The sequence below is a fragment of the Geotrypetes seraphini genome, chromosome 9 (genome assembly GCF_902459505.1).
Source record: "Geotrypetes seraphini chromosome 9, aGeoSer1.1, whole genome shotgun sequence".
Lineage (NCBI taxonomy): Eukaryota > Metazoa > Chordata > Amphibia > Gymnophiona > Dermophiidae > Geotrypetes > Geotrypetes seraphini.
Window position 1 is genome coordinate 46021863 of NC_047092.1, and position 24818 is coordinate 46046680.

The following is a 24818-nucleotide window of genomic DNA, read 5'->3' on the forward strand; positions in this document are numbered from 1 at the left end:
TCAAACTTTCGAATAATAAAAGAACAAGAGGGCATTCGGAAAAGTTGAAAGGGGACAGATTCAAAACGAATGCTAGGAAGTTCTTCTTTACCCAACGTGTGGTGGACACCTGGAATGCGCTTCCAGAGAGCGTAATAGGGCAGAGTAAGGTACTGGGGTTCAAGAAAGGATTGGATAATTTCCTGCTGGAAAAGGGTATAGAGGGGTATAGATAGAGGATTACTGCACAGGTCCTGGACCTGTTGGGCCACCGCGTGAGCAGACTGCTGGGCACAATGGACCTCAGGTCTGATCCAGCAGAGGCATTGCTTATGTTCTTATGTTAAGAATTTTACTAAATTATTAGGGTGTATGTAGGCACAACATGAATAAGAGACTTGAAGTGCTGAGTTACACAGAAAGATGTGCTCTGACCTGGTTGCTGAAGTGCCATTGCCAAGTGTTTTAGGCCCAAGGATTAGGAGTCATGCTAGCCTAATGTTTCTCTGTCTAGAAACTTTCACTACTGATTGATAGACCTGTTACATTTTGCTCTAACCGGTCTACTCAATGTCCTTTCTAAAGTAGAAAAACAAGAAGTCACTTGGGTTGTTTTTTTTTTTTTTTTTGCTTTACCTAAAGCACTCAAAATAAATGTTTTTCCATCTGTACAAACTCCGTGGCTCACATCCAACTAAAAAGCTTTCATCTCTAGAACACTCATTTCTCCCAGAAGAAATTCTAACCTTTGGTTTCATTTTTTTTTAAGCAAACACAGACAAATAGATTAAATGAACAGATGAATCTAAGAGGCTTTTCTTTGGGTTTCAAGGTCTTGCAGCTGCGCCAACTCAAACATTACTGCCATAAGTTAAAAAATAGAGTTAAGTGATAATTGGAAGCTTAAACACACTGTTCATAAACCGTTGTTAATTTTCCTCATTTCTAAGCCTGCAGTTTTTATTCTGACCATTGCTTTAATAATAAAACTTTGCAGGACCGAGTCCCAGCCTTATAATCTAGTGATTGCATTTGCTGGGTAGGGGCTGTGGATGTTAAGCTGGGATTTCTGCTGTCAATATATCCACGGTACACGGTTCAGCAGATGCACCCAATTCCTAATCGCTCTCACATGGCAATGATATTCAGCATGGTTAACTAGGCAGAAGTGGTTCCTACCAGGTTACATTGTGCTTTCTAAGTCCAGTGGAACCAGCATGAGCTGCTGAATATGAATTCTAATTAGAGAATGACATAGTGATAAAATTCAGCATCATTCCTGTTCCTGCGGGAAACAATTAAGTGTCATTCTTTAGCGTCTATCTAAACCTCAGTCATTTTACACCAGCATTCTTCAATGCAAGGCTTGAGGGTCAGTGGCTGCGCCCATTCATACTCTGATTCTTATGTGAGTCAAGTAAAGGATAAGAAGCCATTGTGACATCACTGATGAGGATGGCTCTTAGGCATTGGTGGAATGAGACATTATGACATCACAATCTCAGCTCTGGAATGTTGCTATTCAAAATACTTTTAGCTCATTTATCGGATCTAGGCATTGACAGATAGGTTTGGTTTTGGCTCTCTTCAGATCTTCATGAAGGGTTATAATTTTTTTTTTCTCAGTGTCTTGGGCATTATATAACAGAGTTCCTTGGTGGTCTACTTTATCCTCCACACTGTTTAATAACTCCTTGAGGCCTTTGGCCAATGTTATTAAAAACTTTGACATTTATTTCTGATATATGCTGATGCTTTACAGCTGTCAGACCTTTCTGGTCAACTGTATGCTACTACCCTTTGATTAAAAAGGAAAGATACGCTGGCTCAGTTCCTCTACTGTGTTAAATATAAGTTCATTCCCTTCAGCTCATGAGGGTTTATTTCTCTCCCACGTACCTAGTTTGGGAATTATTGACCCACTTTTGAATCAGCTTTTACAAACTGGAGCAGCAACAAGAAATTGTTCTGCTCAACTAAAGCAGATCCATCAACTCAGCCACTTTCTGGATAAAAAGAAAACTATTTAAGTGGGGTATTTAATAGGGGTGGGGGAGTCATGGGGGTAGAAACGGGGTATGCAGATTGTCAAGGGAGGTTATGAATCTAAACTTCTCGTACTGCATGGTGAGAATTATCTTGTTTCTGGTAGAGAGATGTTTAGGTTGGATAGAGTTCAAAAGGTCTTAGCCTACGATTTAGCTCAGATGGACTGTTATCCGTTGACTGAATTGGGGAGGGGGAGGTGGGGGGGGGGAAGAGGTACTATTTAAGAACTGTCATGGTCTCTTTTCTGCCTTCTAATGTTTATCCATGGATACTTCTCCCTTTGGTCCCCTTTTACTAAGCCACAGGAGAGAGTGCCACGCAGTAAATGCTCCGATGTCCTTTCAATCCCTATGGGCGTCGGAGCATTTAACGTGTCAGTCCACACTATCAGGCTTAGTAAAAGAGGAGATTTATTTGTTGCTCACATAATATAAGGTTCTGGGGAAGGGGTAGTTAAAGAACAGGGATGTTCTGACAACGTTTATGCTGAATGATGTTTGCTTGTACTACTAAAGATAAGAGCCTTACTCTAAATGAGAGGGGTCAAAATGACTTGAAACTACAAAAACCAGACCAGCTCTCTATTTTCCAGACACCTGTACCTTTATTTTGTATATTCAATATAAATCGTTTACGCTGAAAAAAAAAAAATACTACTTTCATGTCTTAATTACATTGAGGCTGGTTAATTATTATGATTTGTATGTAGGCATTTTCCCAAATTTTCACTTGGTCCGTAATGCAGTTTACAAGTTTTCATTAGGCCTTAAATACAATAAGGACATTGATTATTGGCTGAGAGAACTTCATTAGCCCAGTCCTCAACTGGAGTAAGTTGAAGATTTTATTGATTGGTCTATTTTTATCTGAATAATTTTTTAAGCTTTTACTTTCTATTAAGGGCTCTTTAATCATTTCTGTTTTATACTTAAATACCGTCTGCCTGCTTTTAAAAAAGGGGAAAAACCTGTTTAAAATCTTAGTGAAGAACACTACACCTGTGGAGATCCATTTTGCACAGATAGGAGATGTTAGGAAATGCTTAATTCAGGATCTGCTTACTGTCTTTTCTGAAATACCTGCTGGAGTGCCCATGTTATTTGCTAGCTTGTTCAGTGGAAGCAGCCATATAACAAAGATACATGTTGAAAAAAATGTATGGCAGAGACCTGACAGCTTCCATATGGAGATGGCAGCATGTACACATGGTGATTTTACAATGTCTACGTCTAACTGACTATATGTACGCATATATCTGCACCATTTTACAAATTTGCATGTGTAAGTGCCACCAGGCTCCCCCCACCCCATAACTTTTGCAGACTGGTGTCTCTCTCCCTTCCTTCCTCCCCATGGTTTGGCATCTCGTTCACTTTCCCCCACCTCATACGCTGCCGCTACAGTTCTCCCGTGTCAGCTCTCAAGGCAGCCATAACTCTTGCTGGTCCTGGAAGCTCTCTCTCTCCAAGTTGTGGAGAAAGACAAGTGGGGCTGGCAAGAGGCACAGATGTTTTAAAAACTGATGCAGGAGAGTTGCAGCGGCAGTGTGTGAGGTGGGGGAATGCGAACGAGATGCTAGTCCATGGGAGGGGGGGGGAAGGAGAGACACACCAGACCCATAGGAGGTGAGAGAGAGAAAAAAATTGCATGACTACCCACAGGAGGCAGAGAGAGGAGGAATATGTTGTCCTCCAGAGCCCCCCAAATTGGAGAGATGATTATGCACCTGAGTACCACCAAGTAAGTAGTGAGGCTGCAAGCTTGGTTTCATTTTGGAGATATAAATAAACCTCATGGGATTAAGGAGAATGACTAAATTAATTTAGATTGTAAATTCTACTGAGAAGGGACAGTCTCAAATATGGGGTTGTGCAGTGCTGCATATGTCTATCAGTGCTAAAGAAATGTTAAATAGCAGAAGTCCAGGTTGAAATGAATATTTTAAAATCTATGCATACGTTTAAGCGAGAATAAAGCCCAACATGGGAATTCTTCCCCCCCATACACATGTTTTTTTGGTACAATGAAGAATAGGTATCCAGATTTTAGCCCCACCCATGCCACAACCCTTGAAATCTCTACATGGTGGAGCTATCAATCTGTAAACAGCATATGTACACGATATACACATGTAATCCATACTGAGCTCTTTTGGGAGATGGGAACACATTAAATAAATAAATAAAAACTGCTATTTATTCACGGATGTTTCTAAAATAATGGCCAATAAAATATAGAGTGAAACCAATAATGTTCATTAACAAAGACAAAGGTAAAATGTGTTTTAATTTGGTATTTCTTTTGTCTGTCATGCCCTCTGAGAAAAAACCAGGCTCATGAAAATTTCCTTCAGGGTATAAATGTGTAAAACATGAAGGCAATTTCTTTTTGATAGTAAACTATATTACTGTGTGTAGGATTCAGAGGGATGCACTTTTGTTTTGGTTTTCATGCTCTTTTAGACCGATTTAATACCTTTCTGTGCTTCCCCCTGTAAAAGAGTCAGGGATTCTCCCTCAGTAATGATGCTATTCTATCATTGGGCGGCAGAGGGTGCTGGCCCCCTGTAAAAGACTGATTTAATACCTTTCTGTGTTTCCACCTGTAAAAGAGTCAGAGATTCTCCCTCAGTAATGATGCTATTCTATCACTGGGCAGCAGAGGGCGCTGGCCCAGTAGTGCAGAAACTACTGCTGAGTCCTGTTGAGTCACAGGGGCAATCCTCAGACAGGGAGAATATATGATTGAACCTGGGATCTAAGAGAGAAGCGAACTCCTGATTTTTCCCTAGACATCAGCTGAGGGCAGAGCTGTGGAGAAAGGCCCGATGCCTGTACTACTTGGCTGAAGTAAGCCAAGTTAACTTTCTGTAAAGTGTTTTGTTCATATGAGGCTGTGTTGTGTTCTAACCTCTCCCCTCCAGCTCATGTGCTTCCTTACTATACACCCTTCTCTCTGTTTGATGGAAGCTGGGAATTGTATTCTTTATTGAATATCTGCCTTTTTAACCCTGTTGTCGAATTTCTAAATTAAAGGAATATACAGTGGTACCTTGGTTTACGAGCATAATCCATTCCAGGAGCATGCTCGTAATCCAAAACGCTCGTTTATCAAAGCAAAGTTCCCCATAGGATATAATGGAGACTCAGACGATTCGTTGCTACGGCTGCCAGCAACCGACATAAACATGATAGAACTGGGGCTCTTTCCACAGCCGAACCAACCAACCTTCTTTTTTGTTTGTTTTGTGCCGTGGGTGCCTACCTTTGTGCCGGCTTTCTCCTCCTTCTTGCCACAGTGCTTGTTTAAAGCCACGGGTAGCGGTTCCCACGTGCCCCCTGCAGCCAACCCGGAAGCCCCCCTTCTGCCGCCTCTGGATGATTGCCTTCTTGCCTTACTGTGGTGTTCGTTTGGGGCCGCCGGCGGCAGCTCCTGCATGCCCCCCGCAGCCGACCCGGAAGCCCTCCCTCTGACGTCGCAACATCAGAGGGAACGTCTCCGGGCCAGCAGCAGGAGGCATGCAGGAGCTGCCGCCCACTGCCCCGAGTGAACACCACAGCAAGGAGGAGGGAGCCGGCAAAAAGGCAATCATCCCAGGAGCGGCAGAGGGAACAAACACATTGCCCTCGAGTGGGCCGCACAGGGCAGCAGGTTGGACACCCTTATTTGGGACACGCTTGTATAGCGAGTCAAGCTCGGTTTACGAGTCGCAGATTTTACAAAATGTTTTGCTCGTCTTGCAAAACACTCGTAAACCGCGGTACTCGTAAACCGAGGTGAATGCATTTAAAAAACAGACTTATTAATTAACTTGCAGATGCTAGTCAGTCTGGCTATTTAAGAAAGGATAATGATATAATTGAATTGCTGTCTTGGGAAAGGGGCAGGAACCATTTGTTTTCTGTAATTATATTGATTTTATTGTTTTATGGTGTACTGTTTGGTTGTTGTTTTTTATTACACCTTCTTTTGAATTATGTACAAAAGGCGGAGGAACATATGTAAATAAACATTTATTCTTTGTCATCCTTGTAAATAGATCAGATTTAGGAACCTTAAATGGAAAACTGAAGATCTGTTAGAATGATATGGACCAGCACCAGAACTTGGGACCTGTCTGTTATCATCTTCTCTGTACTCTGCAACTTATTTCACCGTTAGTAATACTATTTTTCAAGTTGTTTTTTACCACTATTTTCTTTATTCACTATAAAGAATTACTTTGCATAGATGTGTAAAATTGTCATGCCAATAAACTTACTCAAAAGGGCAAGGATTTGAGTTAAGTTCCCCAAAATCGTCAACTGGGATAAATATATCTCTTCGGGTGGATCAAAATCTCCAAACTGGCTTGAATGTACCATGATCACCCATAATATTACAAAATAACTAATATGTCTATAAATGCTCAGGACCCGCAAACCTTTCAAGACTCCTTCAGTTAAGTGTTCAATCACTAATCAGTTTTGTTAAGTATTTCACACGTTGAGCACATCAGCAACGCATTCTTTAAATGCTGTGATTGACCAAGAGGGCTAGTTCCCGGTTGTGATTTCTCTACCTTAATTGGTTCTGAGCATTTATAGACATAGTTATATTGTAATAGCCATATTTAAGCCAGGCTGACAAGGGGCCACTATTTTGTAGTAGACCAATTACTGAAATTATTGGTAGCTCTGGGAGGGAAAAGTTCATCTGCACATTCTACCTCTGACTTTGAGGTCGAAGTACAGGTGATGACAATGTTATGAGAGGAAGCCAGAAAACATTTGCATATACATGCTCTTTTGCCCTTGAGGTTACCAAATCATCATGAACAGGCCCAGGTTGCTTAAACGAACCACAGTAAATCAATTCCTTACCTCATCATAATATTTGTTAGTATACTGGTATAACTGATGTAGTGCCACTAGTGTATTTAATGATTCTGTATGAGCCTGCAAAACAAAACATAAATGTCAAAACCCTGGTAGAACTACTGAACCGTGACGTCCTCTTACAGGCTAGTTGCTTCACGTTAATAGCTTTTGCTAATGTTAAAAGTCACGCTGAGCCACCACAAAAGAGAAACAGAACCATGCTGAGCTACCAATCACCCCATTTCAATGAGTGTGTTAAAGTGATCAAGTCTTTCTCATTTCCGCTGACATCTGTGTGAACCATGTTTCTCCACCACAGTCTCATATTTCCGAGTAAGGCCATGTTCCACTATAAATTCACATCCAACACAATAACTGGTTTTCTAATTATTCCAGGTCTTTCTGGAGGGGGTACTCAGGGGTACTGAGCACCGACACTTTTTTCCACTGCGTGACAAAAATGACCCATGGCTCCCCAAGAATTACTAAAAGAGCTCAGGCTCTGCGCACTCCTCGTTGCCTTTTCATGGCTTCTGCGGCAGGTTACAGGGAGCCTGGCTACTGTGGGGTGGGTCCCTCACCCCACTCCTGAAGAAATGGCTTGATATTTGATTACCGACACCTTTGTGGCTAGAAAAAAAAATGTACTGAATGATTCACAATCATTTTAACTGCTAATGCTAACAACAACAAAAAAATAAATCAAACAATGCACCAACTTTACTAAAAATGTGAATTGTACAATAATTTTCATGTTATGACTTTACAGATACATGATGTGTTCATACAGCACTTCAAAATGATTTTATATTTGCGTGATATGAGCCTGTGTGAGAAAGTGCCTATCCCAGGGCTACATGGCCAATCCTTATTACTATCCTTGGACAATTGGCTGTTTTAGCTGATGTTCACAGAGCACTGTGGGCCACAAAGCAGAATGAATAAAGAAACATGTACTGAATTGTCCCAACACTGCTCCCAGGCACTCAAGCAGTACTCGGCCATCTAATTCCCTTTTTGGTGCCCCCCTCCATGGATTCTAATTCAATTAGATTTGAATGTCTAATGAAATAGATGCAGTTGGTAAAGCAGAAGTCCTCCAAAATCCACGTAACAGTACTGCTACTACTATTTATTATTTCTATAGCGCTGAAAGGCGTGTGCAGCGTTGCATATTTTAACATACAATAGACAGTCCCTGCTCAGAAGAGCTGACAATCTAATTTAGACAGGACATTTCAGGGTTGGGGAGATAATGGTAGAGGAAATGATACAGTGGGGTCTAGGTATCTGACAGCAGTGAGTGGGAGTTAAGAGTTGAAAGCAGTTTCAAAAAAGTGGGCCTTCAGCTTGGATTTGAACACTGCCAGGGACGGAGCGTGATGTATTGATTCAGGCAGCCTGTTCCAGGCTACGGCGCCGCAAGAAAGAAGGGACGGAGTCTGGAGTTGGCAGTGGAAGAGAAGGGCGCAGATAAGAGGGGCTTGCCCAATGAATGGAGTTCACGGGGAGGAGCATAGGGGGAGATAAGTAAAGAGAGATATTGGGGGGCTCAAACAGGGGTAATGGAGGTGTGTCTATAAATCAGCAAAATCATGCAAAAAATGTTTAGAACAGCAGCATGTGCACAAGTGCACATAAAAGCCAAGGGCCTGATTCTATAAATGGTGCCTAGGATAGGCCTACTAATCACGGAAGCCTAGCAAAGCCTTAGTTAAAAAAGCCACAGAAGTTTCTACTGTGGGCCGGCAAAATAAATGTTCTAATGCTCATAGGAATTTTATGAGCGTCGGACAATTTACCTCACTGGTTTGCGGTAGAAACCTCTACCGCAGCTTTGTAAAGGCCAGCATTAGTTCTGCACACAACCTAATTGTTTTTAATTGGCTTAAATGGTGTGTTAATTGACCACACTGTTGAAACCCGATTAAAAAAAAACATATTATTTTAATGACCAATTTAGGTTGGGTGCAGATTTCCGCGTGGCACCTGGTGACACCCAAGCCGAGGTGCCCTCCGACACCTGCGCTGCCTACCTGAAAAATAGGCGTAGTTAGAGGTGGACAATAGGTGTGGTTCACTTAAGTGTAGAGAATGACACGGTGACAAAATTCATCACCGTTCCCATCACCGCGGATAACCGCGGGAAATAATCCCATGTCATTTTCTAGTGTCTATTTCAACCTCAATCCTTCTACACCAGCATTCTTCAAAGCAAAGCTAGCGGGTCAGTGGCTGTGTCCATTCATACTCTGATTCTTATGTGAGCCAAGGATAATGAAACCATTGTGACATCATTGATGTGATTGGTTCTTAGGCACTGGTGGAATGAAGCATTGTGACATCACAGTATCTGCTCTGGATACCAGAGACTGTCATTCTGTAGTGTCTGTTTCAACTTCAATCCTTCTACACCAGCATTCTTCAAAGCAAAGCTTGTGGGTCAGTGGTTGTGGCCATTCATACTCTGATTCTTCCCTCTCTCTTTAAAGAATGACATGAAGATGGTTTCCCGCGGGGACGGGAACGGTGATGAATTTTGTCACCGTGTCATTCTCTACTTAGGTGTCACTAGGTGCCAATAGGCACGATTGACAACTGTGCAGAGTGGCACCTACAAGTTAGCCACGGTTTATAGAATCAGGCCATAAAAGTCTACTTAAGTGCAATTCTGTAAATACACACATAGTAAGTGACAGTAGATAAATCCGTCCAGAATTTGGCTGCATGATTCATATTCTGGGAGAGCCACTTTACTCACGTTTCCCCTCTCCTAAAGTCACTTCATTGGCTTCCCATCCGTTTCCGAATACAATTCAAACTCCTCTTACTGACCTACAAAAATGCACTCAACTCAGCTGCCCCTCACCATCTCTCTTCACTTATCCTCCCCCCTATGATCCCCCCCGTAAGCTCTGCTGAGCTGGTAAATCCCAACTTTCTGTGCCCTTCTCTTTGGCTGCCAACTCCAAACTCCGTCCCTTCTGCCTTGCTGCGCTATATGCTTGGAACAAGCTGCCCGAATCCCTATGGCGAGCTCCATCTGGCAGTGTTCAAGGCCTGGTTAAAAGCCCACCTCTTTGAGAGTGCTTTCAGCTCCTAACTCCTCACACCTTAGGTTCTGCATCCCCAACCCTATATGTCATGTCTGTCTGTCCAAGTTAGATTGTAAGCTCTTCCGAGAAGGGACCATCTATACATGTAAAAATGTACAGCGCTGCGTACGCCTTCCAGAATTATATAAGTGATAAATGGTAGTAGTAGATTATAAAGCTCTGAATAGTTCATCCATTCTGCCCATTAATTATTCTCATTAAAAATACATGATTAAATAACTTCTCTTTTTTGATATTTCTGGGACATAGGCTAAAGTCCACCTGGTATTGTCCTAGTTTCCAATAGTTGAAGCTGCCGTCTAAACTCACCCCAGCTTATCCAACCATCCCATTGTTTGCAGGATATCTACCGTAAAGTCTGGCCAGTAACGTCCTCATGTTCCAAGTTAGTGGAGTTCCCATTGATGCCCTCCCCAGCCCATCCTACACCGTATATTTTACCGGCAGATACATCCCTAGGCAGAATCTGAAAACTACACGTAAGGAAGTTCTTCTTCACCCAGAGAGTGGAAGACAACTGGAACGCTCTTCCGGAGTCTGTTATAGGGGAAAACACCCTCCAGGGATTCAATACAAAGTTGGACGAGTTCCTGCTAAACTGGAACGTACGCAGGTGAGGCTGGACTCAATTAGAGCACTGGTCTTTGACCTAAGGGCCGCTGCGTGAGCGGACTCCTGGGCAAGATGGACCACTGGTCTGACCCAGCAGCGGCAATTCTTATGGCAGACAAGCTAGGGCCCAGGGCATAAATTTGGGAAGGAGACATCAAGCCTGCCAACCTATGCTTCCTTTGGCTTTGCACAGGCCTAAGTTTCCCTATGGTATGTGTCCCAATGTAACTTCCCTAACGCTAACCCTTCATTTGGGTCTCAGTCAGGAAAGTTATCATTGTGCCTGGAAATCCTGTTACTCATAAAGGAAATTTGGCTTTGTGCTATCTTGCTCCATGACAGGTAGAGTCCAGTACCAAGTAGGTCTATATTTTTCAACATAACTGTATTGCTGTATTTAATACATTCTACATGGCTGCTTTATAAAAGCTGGAACTAGTTCGAATTACTTGATACTGGAAAAACAAAATCTCTAGCTACAGCGGAAACAAAGTGGTTTTACCCTAGATGCAAATTTACAAACCAAAACTTAGAAATAATTCTCACCAGCTTATTTATAGCCTTTCTTGGGTTAAGAAATTTAATTTCTTTATTTTTCACAACAGAACCGTCTTTATATTATTTAGAAAAAGAGAAGTGCAAAATAAATCATGTCCTTGAACAAAAAAAAACAAACTATAAAATGAAACAATGTAAAAGAGAAAAGAGAGACAGGAGGACACAAAATTACCAAGTTAATGCAGTGTAATAGGTTTTGTAACAAACTAATTCCAACAGTATGAGGAAAGGTTAAAGAGGGGGTTCTTCAGTTTGCAGAAGGGTCACTTGAGGGGAGGTATGAGAGGTCAATTATGTACCTTTCAAAACTAGGGAACACCTCATGAAGCTGCATAGTAATATTTTTAAAATAGGAGAAAATAGTTTTTCACTTTCCGTATATACTCTAATATAAACCGGGATTTAAAACATTGGCCCAAAAATGGGTGTCTCGGTTTATATTCAAGCTAACAATACACCCCCTTCCAAAATTATTGCTGGCTCTGCACCAAGCCCCCCTTCCTGCCCTAGCCTCATACCTCTACTGCCGATCCCCGGTAAAGGTGCAGCGGACAGGAGCAAACTTTCCAAGTTTTCTGCCCCGCTGCTAACTGGTTGCCGCAAGTTTCTGAGTAGCACGAGCAGGCACGCGATTTGGCCAAAGAAACTCGCGGCAGCCAGTTAGCAGCGAGGCAGGAACTCAGAAAGTTTGCTCCTGACTGCTGCACCTCCACTGGGGATTGGCAGTAGAGGTATGAGGCTAGGGCAGGGAGGGGGGGCAGGATGCAGAGCCTGGGAGGGAGAGAGGGTGCAGAGTCTGACAGGGAATGGAGGGAAGGAAGGAAGGGGGCTGGGTGCAATGCCTGGCAGAAAGGGAGCTGGGTGCAGTGCCTGACAGGGGAGGAAGGGAAGGGTGCTGGGTGCAGTGCCTGGCAGAAAGGGAGCTGGGTGCAGTGCCTGACAGGGGAGGGAGGGGAGGGGGCTGGGTGCAGAGCCTGGCAGGGAGGGGGCTGGGTGCAGAGCCTGACAGGGAAGGGCACTTGAATAATAAGCCGCCCAACTTATATTCAAGTCAACCATTTTTTCTTCCTTTTTGGGGGGAAAAGGGGGTTCTCAATTAATATTCAGATCGACTTATTTTCAAGTATATACGGTAACAGATTATTAGGCACTAGAACTCATTGCCAGAGCAAGTGGTAAAAGCAGTTAGCATTATTTGGGCTTAATAAAGGTTTAGACAAATTCCTGGAGGAAAAATCTATATAAACCATTTCTACGCCCTTGGGGTTGGTAGCATGAAAACTATATCTTACTTTTTAGAATACTGTCAGGTACATGTGACTTGGAGTTACCACGGTTGGAAAGAGGATACCGGGCTTGTTGGACCCCTGATCTGGTCAGAATGGCAATTTTTGTTTTCTTATGTCAATTTGTTGAACCTAAGAGCTAAAAATCCTTCAGTTAATGAGACAGTCCCCATACATACCCTGGAAATCTCAGCTAAGTGTGTATTCATGTCCTGGTCACTCACTTGCACCATTTGACGAATACCTTTGTAATAGCTGCAAATGAAAACAATGTTTTGTTGAGAAGCAGCATGTCCTGTGGTTTTACCTGCAATAGGAATCTTTGTTACATTACTTCTTCCCTCTGGAAAGAATGGCGGGCAGATAGAAAATGCTAACATAATATGCAAAACATAGTCAACAGATAAAATTACTAGGGCTCCTGGGAGTGGTGATAATGGTATAAATATAGCAGTGTGACTTTGCCTATGTTTTCAAGGAGTATTATTTATGTGTCTGTTTTTAATTTTTTCTTTTTATGCATGTTATTCTTTTGGGACCATTTTCAAAAAAGATAGACAACTAAAAGACAGCATAAATCAGCATTTGGACGTCTTACTAGTCAAAACATCCAAGTGGGCATTTTCAAAACAGACTTTATAGATGTCTTTCTGGTTGTTTTGTCTCCAGTGCATCCAAATCTTAAGGGGGCATGTTAGAAGCATGTTTTGGGCGGGCTTAGGACTTGGACACTCGTCAGGCATAATCAAACCTTTAACAAAAGGTCCTGGGCTTTTTTTTTTTTTTTTGACATTTGGAGCTAGACCTGTTTTAAAAGTGTCTAAATGCTAAAAAGGTGTCCAAACTGACCGCTGGAGGGATTAAAACATGACTCCTCCTGTACTCCCCCCCCCAGTGGTCACTGACCCCCCTCCCACTACCTACAGATGTTAAAAAAAGAAGTACATTTTAGCCTATATTAGGAGGGGGTGCTGAAAAGTTTTTAGCCCAAGCAGCTTCAGATATTAACACAGACATTTGAGCCCAGAGGGGCACTCTAAGGATTACTGCAGTGAATTTCACATTAAAAGTTCCAGTATAGTTGTCACCATATCTTGCTTAAATTATATGATGAGTTCTCTGAAGCTTACTGTACCTATATTAAGATGACACTTGTAGGCATAAGGGCTACTGTGGTATAAAGGTGGGTACATTAAGTTTTGGAGAGCTCACCATACAATATAAGAAGTTTACAGTATAGTGACATGTGTGCCTGGGACTTTGAAATGTGACAGTCACTGCAGTATCCCCTAGAGTGCCCCTCTGCTGTGCTCAGCTCTTTGCGAACAGTTTACTAAGAATGCTGGCTGCTCTGAGGTCTGAAAAACTTTCTTTTGTGAGTTTTTCATGTGGATGTATTTATGTTTGACAATAGGAAAAGAAAGATAGACGTACTAAGGATCAAAACATCTACATAGGTCATTTTCAAAAAATAAAAAAATAAAAAAAAGATAAGACACCTTGCAGTTTTGAGAATGTACATTTTCTCTACTGGATTTCTAAATGTCTTTCCCAAAACGCCCAAACTCAGACTCATCGAAAATGCCCTGCCAACTATGATAGATTGTGTGGATTATACATTTTTTTAACTAAATAAAATAAATAAATTGTAGAGGGACAGGAAAATGCCTACTGAACCTGAATATAATTTGCCTTGAGTTAAATTCAAATCCAAATCTCTTACTATCTGGTGAGTAGAGTTGGCAAAAGCTTCTGAAAATATTACCAATAGATCACAGAATATTCTTTAGGTATTGTAGAATAACTAAGCTTGGGCAATTCTTAACTACTATATCAAAATGGAGCTAAGAAAGCATTAGAATATAATTTTACACCAATTTGGATAAAGGTATCATTTGTTTGTTTCACAAAGGAAGAGGGGGTACCATTATCTGTTAACAAGGGATATACCCATTCATAGGTTCTTTTATCAGCTCACTGTAAGCATTTTCACATCAAACTTTTCATTTTAGCTTAATTTAGGGAGCCTTTTATTAAATGGTATTAAGCCTTAATGCACGGTTGGCATGCCAAAAAAGGTTTACTGGCAAACACGTTAAAGCATTTTGTGGTATTTTGCATGTTTGTCCACACTGATAGCAAATTATTTTGGGGCGAGGACATGCCATAGGCATGGAAGTATTATTCAGATTTCATGCACTAATCAGAATGCACTAACTGGATAACGTAGACTTAACATAGGAACATTCAGCATCTTCTAAACAGAAAGTAATAAGTGCTCCCAAGTTATTTTTTTGCAAGTTCCAGACACTAAAGGAGAAATTAGCATGGGGCCTGGACAAAACAGTTATTTTAAAATGTTCTAAATACTGCCACAGAAAATCTAGGATTAATGCATGGGTCCCACATTAAAACGCATTAAGCCAAGATTTTAATGTGTTTTAACAAAATGATTCCATAGTAATTTTTAAAATTAAGTTATGCTAGTGAATATGTTTTTGAAATGGTGAATTTTTGGGATGGTGGGTTTATATGTTGTAGTTTTATTCTGCTGTATTTTTAGATGTGTATGGAGTTTATTTTATTCAGATCATATGTTTGCCTTAATATATTGGTTTTTTAACATTAAGGTTTCCTTTAACTAAGCTGCGCTACAAAGTGGCCTCAGCATGCCCTTACATGTGTCCTTCCCATATGCTAAGGTCTTTTTTTTTTTTTTTTTTTTAACAGCTGGAAAATAGCCAATTTTCCATTTTATGAATTAATGGCCCATGCTAAATAAGATGTCATGTCAGAGGAGTGGGGCACTGCAAAGGGAAGGAGCCAGCTCAACTCGGGCAGCGTGTTACCACTGCTGCTGCCAGTGAAGAACAGGTTTGCTGACTCAGAGGTGCTGAGGGAGGTGAGGAAGAGGTACTGGACCTGTGTAGTGGAGGGGGGGACAATAGAGATATGCCAGCCCTTGGGTGAGGAAACAAGGGAGAGTGAAATGTCAGACTATGGGAAGTGGAGAGAGGGGCTAGGGGTGAAGAAAGGAGGACATGTCAGATTGTGAGGGTAAGGTAGGGAGAGGAAAACATGTCAGCTGGTGGGGGGAATGAGATATACTGGACTGCAAAGGAAGAGACATGCAGGTGGAGGAGTGGTTGGGGGGGAGGTGCAAAACCAAAAATTGGTCCAGGGCATCACAGCCTCTTGAGCCGGCCCGGCTTATATTCTTGTACAATATTACTCTGAAATAATACAGAGAGATAGGGAAGTCAGAGCTACAATTCTCTGTATGCACTGGAGTACTCAGGACTGGATCAACCCTGTCTTGTGAATCTGGATCAAGTTGGCAGTCTTAGTCCTTGGTCACTATTTTAGAAGCTGTGTGCTGAATTTTCATTGTGTATAGTTGTTATAGGGTGTGGATGGATCATGGTGTACCTAGGAGTTTCATGCATTAGGGACAATACCAGGGATTAGACGCCCGCCAATAGTTAAGTGCGATTATACACCAGTCTTTAACACAGTGTATGTGCCCATGCCTACAGTTCGGTGTAAAGCTACAGACATATGCTAGGATTCACTAACCTGCCAGATTGGGCCCGATCTGGTCCCGATCCTGGCAGGTCCGATCAATTCAGAAACCCAAAATATGCAAAAGGGGGCGATGGGAGGAAAATAAATGCAAATTTCAAATTAAAAGATAAAATAGCTTACTCTTCCACCATCTTCTTATATGTGGAAATCTCTTTTGCATAAAGTAACTTGTTGCTAGGAGAATCCTGCAAAAAAGAAAAAAAAAAAACACCTTTTCAGTCAAATGAGATGAAAAAAGTGATTGCTCACTTGCAGTTCGATACTACCTATTGAAATTTAAACTGCACTGTGGATCAATCTTTGCCAGAACTACTCGATAATCCTGATTGTCACTCCTCTCCTATTGTGGTCTTCCTTTTATGAATTCTTTCCTTTTAAATTGTAGTTCTCCCAACTTTACTAATGTTTTTCTTGGTCTAGTAAGTAGATATTTGTCTATTATATGTCTCCCTTTTTTAATATAATTTGTAAAACGCTTAGAACCCATGATTTGCATTTAATCAAAAAATTTTAATAAACTTGAAACTTGGAGAAGAATACTAAACATTCCCACTTATTATCAAATGCTATGCTATTCCATTCAGAGCGAAGAACATACAATGGCTCAAGAGTGTACAAAATACCGCAATCAGACTTCTAAACCTCTATGCCTGCGACCCTGTCTCCCAGGCTCTGTCATCAGCTCATTGGCTACCCCATAGCCAAATGTTTCGCCTTCAAAGGCCTGATGCTAGCATTCAAATCCTTGTACAACATGGCGCCAGGCTACATGACAGCCAAGCTTCCTCCGCACATGCCAAACAGGTCCCTCTACTCCAGTAGTCTCAAACTCAAACCCTTTGTAGGGCCACATTTTGGATTTGTAGGTACTTGGAGGGCCTCAGAAAAAAATAGTTGATGTCTTATTAAAGAAATGACAATTTTGCATGAGTTTATAGTTTATAAATCTTTCCATTTGGCTAAGTCTTAATAATAATATTGTAATTTATAGCTATAAAGATTTACTTTTGTGATTATGATAAACATACCGAGGACCTCTAAATAGTACCTGGCATTTGGCCCCTGGGCCGCGAGTTTGAGCCCACTGCTCTACTCCCAGGATGAAATATGCCTCAAACGCCCTTCATCTGCAAGCCACCAAATGACGTTCCTACTCCCAGTACATACCAAACCACTGGAATCAACTGCCCCTACAGATCAGATCCCTTGAAAGACTCCTGAACTTTAGGAAAGCAATAAAAACATACCTTTTCACCTAACTCCCTTGCCTACAGCCGGTGAATTACAAAGAAATGTATATTGGTACTAGATCCTCAGTATATGTTGCCTTAGGATAAAAACTTGTATTGAAAATCTTGCACTGTAACTATGGCAAATTATAACCTGTAAACTGTATATTATGTATATTGGAATTAGATCCCTAGTACACTTCCCCCTCCGTATTCGTGAGGGTTAGGGGCAGAGCCGGCCCGCAAATATTAAAAAAACACAAATAATATTCGGGCCGGTTCTGCCCCTAATCCTCGCTTCTCCTGGCTATTTTAAGCCCTGAAAGCCCCCCCTTAAGCCTAACGGCCTAGCGGGTTTTCGGGGCAGGAGCGATCTTCCCACGCTCCTGCCCCGTGCAGATCGCTCACAGGAAATGGCTCGAGAGACTATGGGAGCTCAAGGCAGCCTTTTCCTGTGAGCGATCTGCACAGGGCAGGAGCGTGGTAAGATTGCTCCTGCCCTGAAAACCCACTAGACCACCAGGTAAGGCTTAAGGGGTGGCTTACAGGGCTTAAAATAGCCTGAAAAAATGAAAATGCATTTTTTGATTTAAAACCGTGAATAAGTGAATCCGTAGATGTGGAATTCGCGAATACAGAGGGGGAAGTGTATGTGTTGAGTTAGGATAAAAACTTGCATTGAAAAAACTGTAACTATGGCAAATTGTAACCCATTAACTGCATATTATGTATGTTAACCTGTAACCCATTCTGAGCCCATTGCGGAGAATGGGATCGTAAACGAATTAAAGAAAGAAATAATCAACCCTGGATGCCAATATGCTGAAACATAGCCTGTGTTGTCAACAATAAAATCTGCATCCTTTACACCTTCTTATGGCCAACTACCTTCCTTTGGTCTGTTTCCCTCTAATTTTAGACAAACTGAGCCGTGAGAGGGGGGACCTACCTTTCCAGGCAATAAGCAAGACAATTGTGCCAAGAATTTCAGCACTTTTAGGCTTGTTTTCCTTATAAACATATGTTATTTCCATAATTTGGAGGCAGAATTTGGTTATTTAAGATGGCTGACTTGTAGAATGCTTGTCCCACAATATGGCATAATACCTGCCTTGAAGTCACTGCATATACAGTGTTTCAAGTTTATTAAAAATTTGATTTAACGCAAATCAGAATTTCTAAGCATTTTACAATTTATAATAATAAAGGGAGACAAAACTTAACAAATAATCATGACTGACAGACATGACTGACAGACACAGTTAGGAAAATTAGGAGAACTACAAATTAAAAGTAAAGTGAACAAAAAGGAAGACCACAGTAGGAAGAGGAAGCAATCATAAATACTGAGCAGCTCTATGTGTAAAATTTTTAAAAAAATTTTATACGCCTCTTGGAAAAAGTAAGGGCCTGTTTTACAAAGCCATGTGGCAACAGCCCCGAAGCCCTTTAAATCTCTATGGGCTTCGGGGCCGTTACCATGCAGCAGCCACTAGCGTGGCTTTGTAAAACAGGCCCTTAAGTCTTTAATAATCCCTTAAATTTTGAGAAGTTTTTTTCCATCCTGATATACAAAGGTAAAGAGTTCCAAATCGTGGAACAGGATTGCTTAGAATAGGATTCTACTAGTTATTGGTCTTAATATCTTGTGCGTTTTCCAGTCAACACATATTTAGTTGCATAGGTGGTTTAAAAAAACCCCCAAAAACAAAACCTGGATAAGTTTCTTGAACAGATCCATTAACAGCTATTACACAATCTCTTACTGTTAAAGTTGCTGGGAGTGAACAGGAATTGGATCTCACCAACAGGTTCTGTTGGATACTTTTTCCTAAGCAAACCAGAACATCCAGCCATATCACTGGCAAGCCCCCCCAAATTGTGCATCTACATCTAGTGCAAACAGAGTCACTTTAACTCTCCATTGGGGAGGGGCTAGTAAAAGTTTTAGAAGCCTCCATCTCCCAGTCCAGTATTCTTCTACCCCTCCCCTCCCCAGTCTAACAATGCAGCTTCCTCACCCGCCAGCTAAGCCACTTCCCAACGAACCCCCCCACCTCAAACAACCAACAAAAGACACAGAGTTGGTGTCTAGGATGCATTACTGATGACTCTGCCAGTTCTACCCCTCAAAGAGGAAGTCAACATCAGAAGAGGTGGGAATGGCAGAACCATCAGAGGCACAGCCTACAATGGATCTGCACCTTTATGCTGCTTTTTTTTTTTTTTTCTTTCAAGAATCAGTAGGGCTGTGTGTTTGAGGGGGAGGGGTGTATGTGGCACGGAAGGTGGTGAAGAAGCTGCTGGACCACAGGAGAAGGAAAGCTTAGAAGAAAGCTGCTGGATCGAGTGAGGGAAAGGGAGGAAGATGCTAGATTGAGCATGGGGAGGGCATGAAGATGTCAGTCTGGAATGGTCCAGGTTTGCTTTTAATTATGGGCTCCCTGTTAAACTAGGCCTAAGGCAGCTGCCCCTTTTCCCCATAGGTAAAAACTGCCCTGACTACAAATGTATTAAGATTAAGGCCTTCTTTTTACAGATGAATTGGTAATGTGAGTTTCTCCTTTGTGAAAGCAACATTAGGGACAAAACTAGAGCCACTGTAGCAATGTGTAATATTTTTCAATTGCTTCTGCTCCCCTGGTGGGGTAGGGAAGAACTTGTTAGTCTTCAGCCAGTGCAAACATAACTCTCAGCTTCACTCTCATGAAATTTTTATTTAAACTTGAATACACCTTGAACAACTCCTGCCCTAGAGCGTAGCTCTCACTGGTAACCTCACCGCACGGCAGTCTGCGAGCCACTCACTCTGCTTAATTTGTGCTCCGTCCTCGTACACGCATCCATGAAGGTCTGTGCAATAACCGACAAGGATGCATCCACTACTTCATGAACGTGGACATCAAAGATGAAGTGGGGATTCTTCAAAATATTTACCCAGAACCTCAGAGGTAAGCTGTAGAGGGAAGAAACGTGGCATCAGTGCAGTGAAATGCTTCTGTTTTCCATGAAAAAGGCCAGTAGTCTGTTTAACATTCCTACATCAATGTTACTAATGCAAGTCATTCATAAATTTCACAGTTATCCTGGGGAGAGAATGAATAACTTTCTGGTGTCACAGCACAGATTCTAAATTCATATTTCTATTTCTATTTATCCCCTCTAGATGAAACCAAAATATCGCATTTGGTTTCTGGTGCCCCTAGGCTCAATCTGACCATCTATATTACAGGATATGCACCTATAGATCCACCATTACATCATCAAAAGTGAAGAAAAGCATTATGGGTGATTGAATTCCAGCCTATTTGGAAAATTTATAACAGTTAATAGAGCATTTAAACCAGCTGATCTAAGATGCATACAATTCTGAATGCAGAAAGCTATTAGTTTGCTCACTAAGTCCAAGCTGCTCAGCTTCTCAGGTAAATCAAGGCAGACCATCATTAAACCGCCCCCCCCCCTTCATTCTGAGGGCAATAGACAGACCAGAAACCCCTGGCACAATCGTTACAATTACCAAAGCTTTTTTCCTTCCCCATCCAGTAGCCTTAAGGTGCTCACCTGTTGGTTTTCCAGATATGAATTGTATCATCATCCTTGATGTCATGTTTCTCTGCTTGCTCATCGAGAAAGTCAAAGAAATATTTCACAGCGGGTGGCACAACATGAGTGGAAGTGAGAACACTTTGAAAAAAGTTATCTACAAATTGCTGAAGGGTACCCTGTGGAAAAACCAAGATGAGAGACATTGAAAGGTGCCCAGCAGCAGAATATACAACTGAGCAACGCTTAGTCTTTCCACAGTGCTGTGATATGCCAAGATAGAGCAGGGGGTTCTCAACCAAGTCCTAGGGACACACCCAGCCAACCAAGTTTTCAGGATAGTTTCAAAATTTCATAGTTTATTTAAATTTTGATTAAACACTTATCCAAAGGTTCAAAGCGTTGTACATAATAATTTAAAATAGCTGGGGAACAAACGATTTAGATAATAAACATGAACAAACACTACAAACATACTTGTAACATGAAAATATTGGGGAAAAAATGGAAGAATTACAATTTTTTAGAAAGAATACAAATAAGGAAAATACAATAGGGAAGGGAAATGAATAAGATAATGCAAAAGTGGGTACGTATGTACATAAAAAATCAGTTGAAGGCGTGTTTAAAAAGCAAGCATTTTAAGCTACTTTTAAATTTCTGCAAGTTTTGTTCGGCTCTGAGGTATAGGGGGAGAGAATTCCAAATTAAAGGGGCAGTGACAAAGAAAATGAAAGTACGACGGGTACCAATTATCTTTAAGGATAGAACGTTAAGGGAATGTTGTGAGGCAGATCTTAAAATTCTGGCATTAATAATCTATCTAGGAATGCTGGGATATTGGTCTGTATAGTTTTAAAAGTCAAGAGTGCAATTTTGTAGGTGATCCGATGGAGGACAGGCAACCAATGAGCTTTTTGTAATAAAGGGGTGACGTGATCAAATTTTCTGGAACCAGAAATAATTTTGATAGCAGTATTTTGTATAAGTTGAAGATGTTTTATACCTTTTAGATACCACAACAAATGTGCACGAGACAGATCTGTATACAATGGAGGCTGGACATGCAAATTTCTCTCATGCACATTCGCTGTGGATATTTTGAAAACTAGACTGACTGTGTATTTAGAGGACTGGGTTGAGAACCCCAGGGTACAGTAATAAGGGAATGGATATGAGCAATCTGGAAAAGTAGATTAAGGGCTCCTTTTACTAAGGTGTGTTAGGGCCTTAACGCGCGGAATAGCGCGCGCTAAATTGCCGCGTGCGCTAGACCTTAACACCAGCATTGAGCTGGCGTTATTCTAGAAGCATAGCGTGCGGTAATGTTGTGCGTGCGCTAAAAACGCTAGCGCACCTTAGTCAAAGGAGCCCTGTCATTATACTAGCTCAGTTAGGATCCTATTCCTTTTTTTTATTTATGATTTTATAATTTTATATACCACCAAAAAAGGAAATAAAAAAAAATAATAAGGTAACCCCCCTCAAAAAACCCCCCCCACACAACTATACACTACAAACAATCTACACAATGCATCCACAATTAATAGGAAACTAAGGATCCAAGAAAAGGAAATAATCAAGGAAAGATTAAACAAAAAATCATGCCATCCAGAGGCAGGTCCTATTGGTGTCAGGTCAAAAGCGCGCCGCGACAAAGGCGCGCCCAGACAATTGAGCGCAGCGCGGAGGCGCGCGCCGCTCTAAATTACTGTTTTTAGGGCTCCGACATGGGGGTATGGGGGGGAACCCCCCCACTTTACTTAATAGACATCGCGCCACGTTGTGGGGGGTGTGGGGGGTTGTAACCCCCCACATTTTACTGAAAACTTAACTTTTTCCCTGTTTTTAGGGAAAAAATTCAGTTTACAGTAAAATGTGGAGGGTTACAACCCCCCAAACCCCCCATAACGCCGGCGCGATGTCAATTAAGTAAACTGGGGGGGTTCCCCAACAAAACCCCCTTGTCGGAGCCCCTAAAAACTGTAATTTTATGCGGCGCGCGCCTCCGCGCTGCGCTCAATTGTCGGTGCGCGCTTTTGTCTTTCGCGTCGTTGTCTATGAACCGGTCCTATTCCTTTAACTCGGAGGAAGAATCCCTTATTTGGAGTCAAAGGTTTGCAAGTTTAAACCTTGAAAACCCCTGCTTAGAAAAATAAGCTGACATTTAAAAAGGGCTGAACATTAATAAACGTATGGCCACAGCAGCAGAGCACTAGCTCCGTCCAGTCTTATTTCCTTACACTGCCACTACTATTTATCACTTACATAGCACTGAAAGGCGTACACAGAGCTGTACATTTTGGACATTTAGACCCTGATTCTATAAAGGGCGCCTAAGCCCTGTCTAACGCTGAGCGGGAATTAGGCATCCAAACTTAGTGGTTAATGAGCCATTTAAGAGTCTTAATGAGCGATCATTGGCACATGGACGTCCAAAGGATGTGGATGTTACTTTGTAGGCGCCTATCTTGGACGTCCAAATGGCGCTTAACTTTAGACGCACTTTGCAGAATCAGGGCCTTAATATCCGGTCCCTGCTCGGAAGAGCTCACAATCTAACTTGGACAGAGAAACATGACATTTAGGGTTGGGGATGCAGAACCCAAGGTGAGAGGAGTTAGGAGCTGAAAGCTCTCTCGAAGAGGTGGGCTTATAACTGGGCCTTAAACTCTGCCAGAGATGGAGCCCATCACAGGGATTCAAGCAGATTGTTCCAAGCATATGGCGCAGCAAAGTAGAAGGGACGGAGTCTGGAGTTGGTAGAGGAAGAGATGTACACAGACAGGAGCGACTTACCAGATAAGCGGAGATTGGGAGGTGGAACATAGGGGGAGATAATTAAAGAGAGATAGTGAGGGGCAGCTGAACGAGTGCATTTGTAGTTCAGTAAGGGGAGTTTGAATTGTATTTGAAAATGGATGGGAAGCCAATGAAGTGACTTTAGGAGAGGGGTAATGTGAGCATAGCTGCTCCGGACAGATTGGAGGGGAGCGAAATGGCTAAGCAGAAGGCCTGAGAGTAGCGAGTTGCAGTAGTCTAAGCGCGAGGTGATGAGAGCATGGATAAAGGTTTTGGTAGTGTGCTCACAGAGGAAGGATCAGATTTTGGTATTATTATAGAGGAAGAAGCGGTAAGTTTCAGCAATAAGTTGTATCTGGGAGGTGAAAGAGAGAGAGGAGTCAAAGATGACCCAAGATTAAGAGCAGACAAAACAGGAAGGATGAGAGTGTTTGTTCTGATCCTGACAAAGGCAAGACACTGCTTTCTTGGATAAATTTGTTAATGAAGTGACAATTCCTAACTTAAGCCCCAGAAAATACATACGTACTTCAGATCCCTGGCACACTGCCAGCTGTCCTTTTAATCAGTTGTCATACTTAGCTAATAAGCAGCTACAATTGTTAATGGCAGTGAATGGAGCAAAGCACCACTTGCTTCTAAAAGGATAGAACTGACAAATACAGGAAGCAAAGTAATAACCATGAAAATCAATATCAGCCACCAGTAGCTCTGATTTATATTTACTGCGTGTATTTGCTGCTCTAATCCAGAAAGCCCTCCAACAAATGACAATTAAAAACTGCAGTAAAGAAATAAGGGGATGAATGAAGAGCAATTACATGAAGGTCAGCTGCAGAGGTCAGCACCAAGGCTTGCTTTGATATGTCAACTGATTTGTTCCTTGGACGTCATGAGGAAGAGGCAAGATGTGGGGAGAAGAGAGTGAAGCCACGCAGATATCTGCGAGAACACATTCACAAATATTTAACAGAGTTTATCTGACCTGGGAATCCAGGGGTCCGTGTTAGCTGAGATATTTGTCTTTTTTAAATCAGCAAGGTCCCAAACAATTTTTGGGAATGGACAAAGTTCAGAGGCTTTCTATATTGTGGTCTTCCACGGGGCTCAATTTTATCTCTGTTGTTTTTGAATCCTTGTGGTTTCTATGGTGTCAGGTCAAATCCGCGGAAGACAAAGGCGCGCGCCGACAACTGA

The 24818-nt window shown here is 41.8% G+C and overlaps 1 protein-coding gene across 3 annotated transcripts in view; it reads right to left on the reverse strand.

Annotated features, from left to right (window-relative positions):
* The window catches only part of PLXNB2 (plexin B2), a 621264-nt gene that overhangs the window by 11915 nt on the left and 584531 nt on the right, over positions 1-24818 (reverse strand). For all 3 annotated transcript variants that reach the window (XM_033959733.1, XM_033959732.1, XM_033959731.1), the window contains 5 exons: positions 20838-20998; positions 20082-20229; positions 16165-16229; positions 12639-12714; positions 6891-6965 (listed from right to left, as the gene is read on the reverse strand). In XM_033959733.1, coding sequence (XP_033815624.1) covers positions 6891-6965; positions 12639-12714; positions 16165-16229; positions 20082-20229; positions 20838-20998 — 525 coding nt within the window. The remainder of the gene's footprint in view (positions 1-6890; positions 6966-12638; positions 12715-16164; positions 16230-20081; positions 20230-20837; positions 20999-24818) is intronic.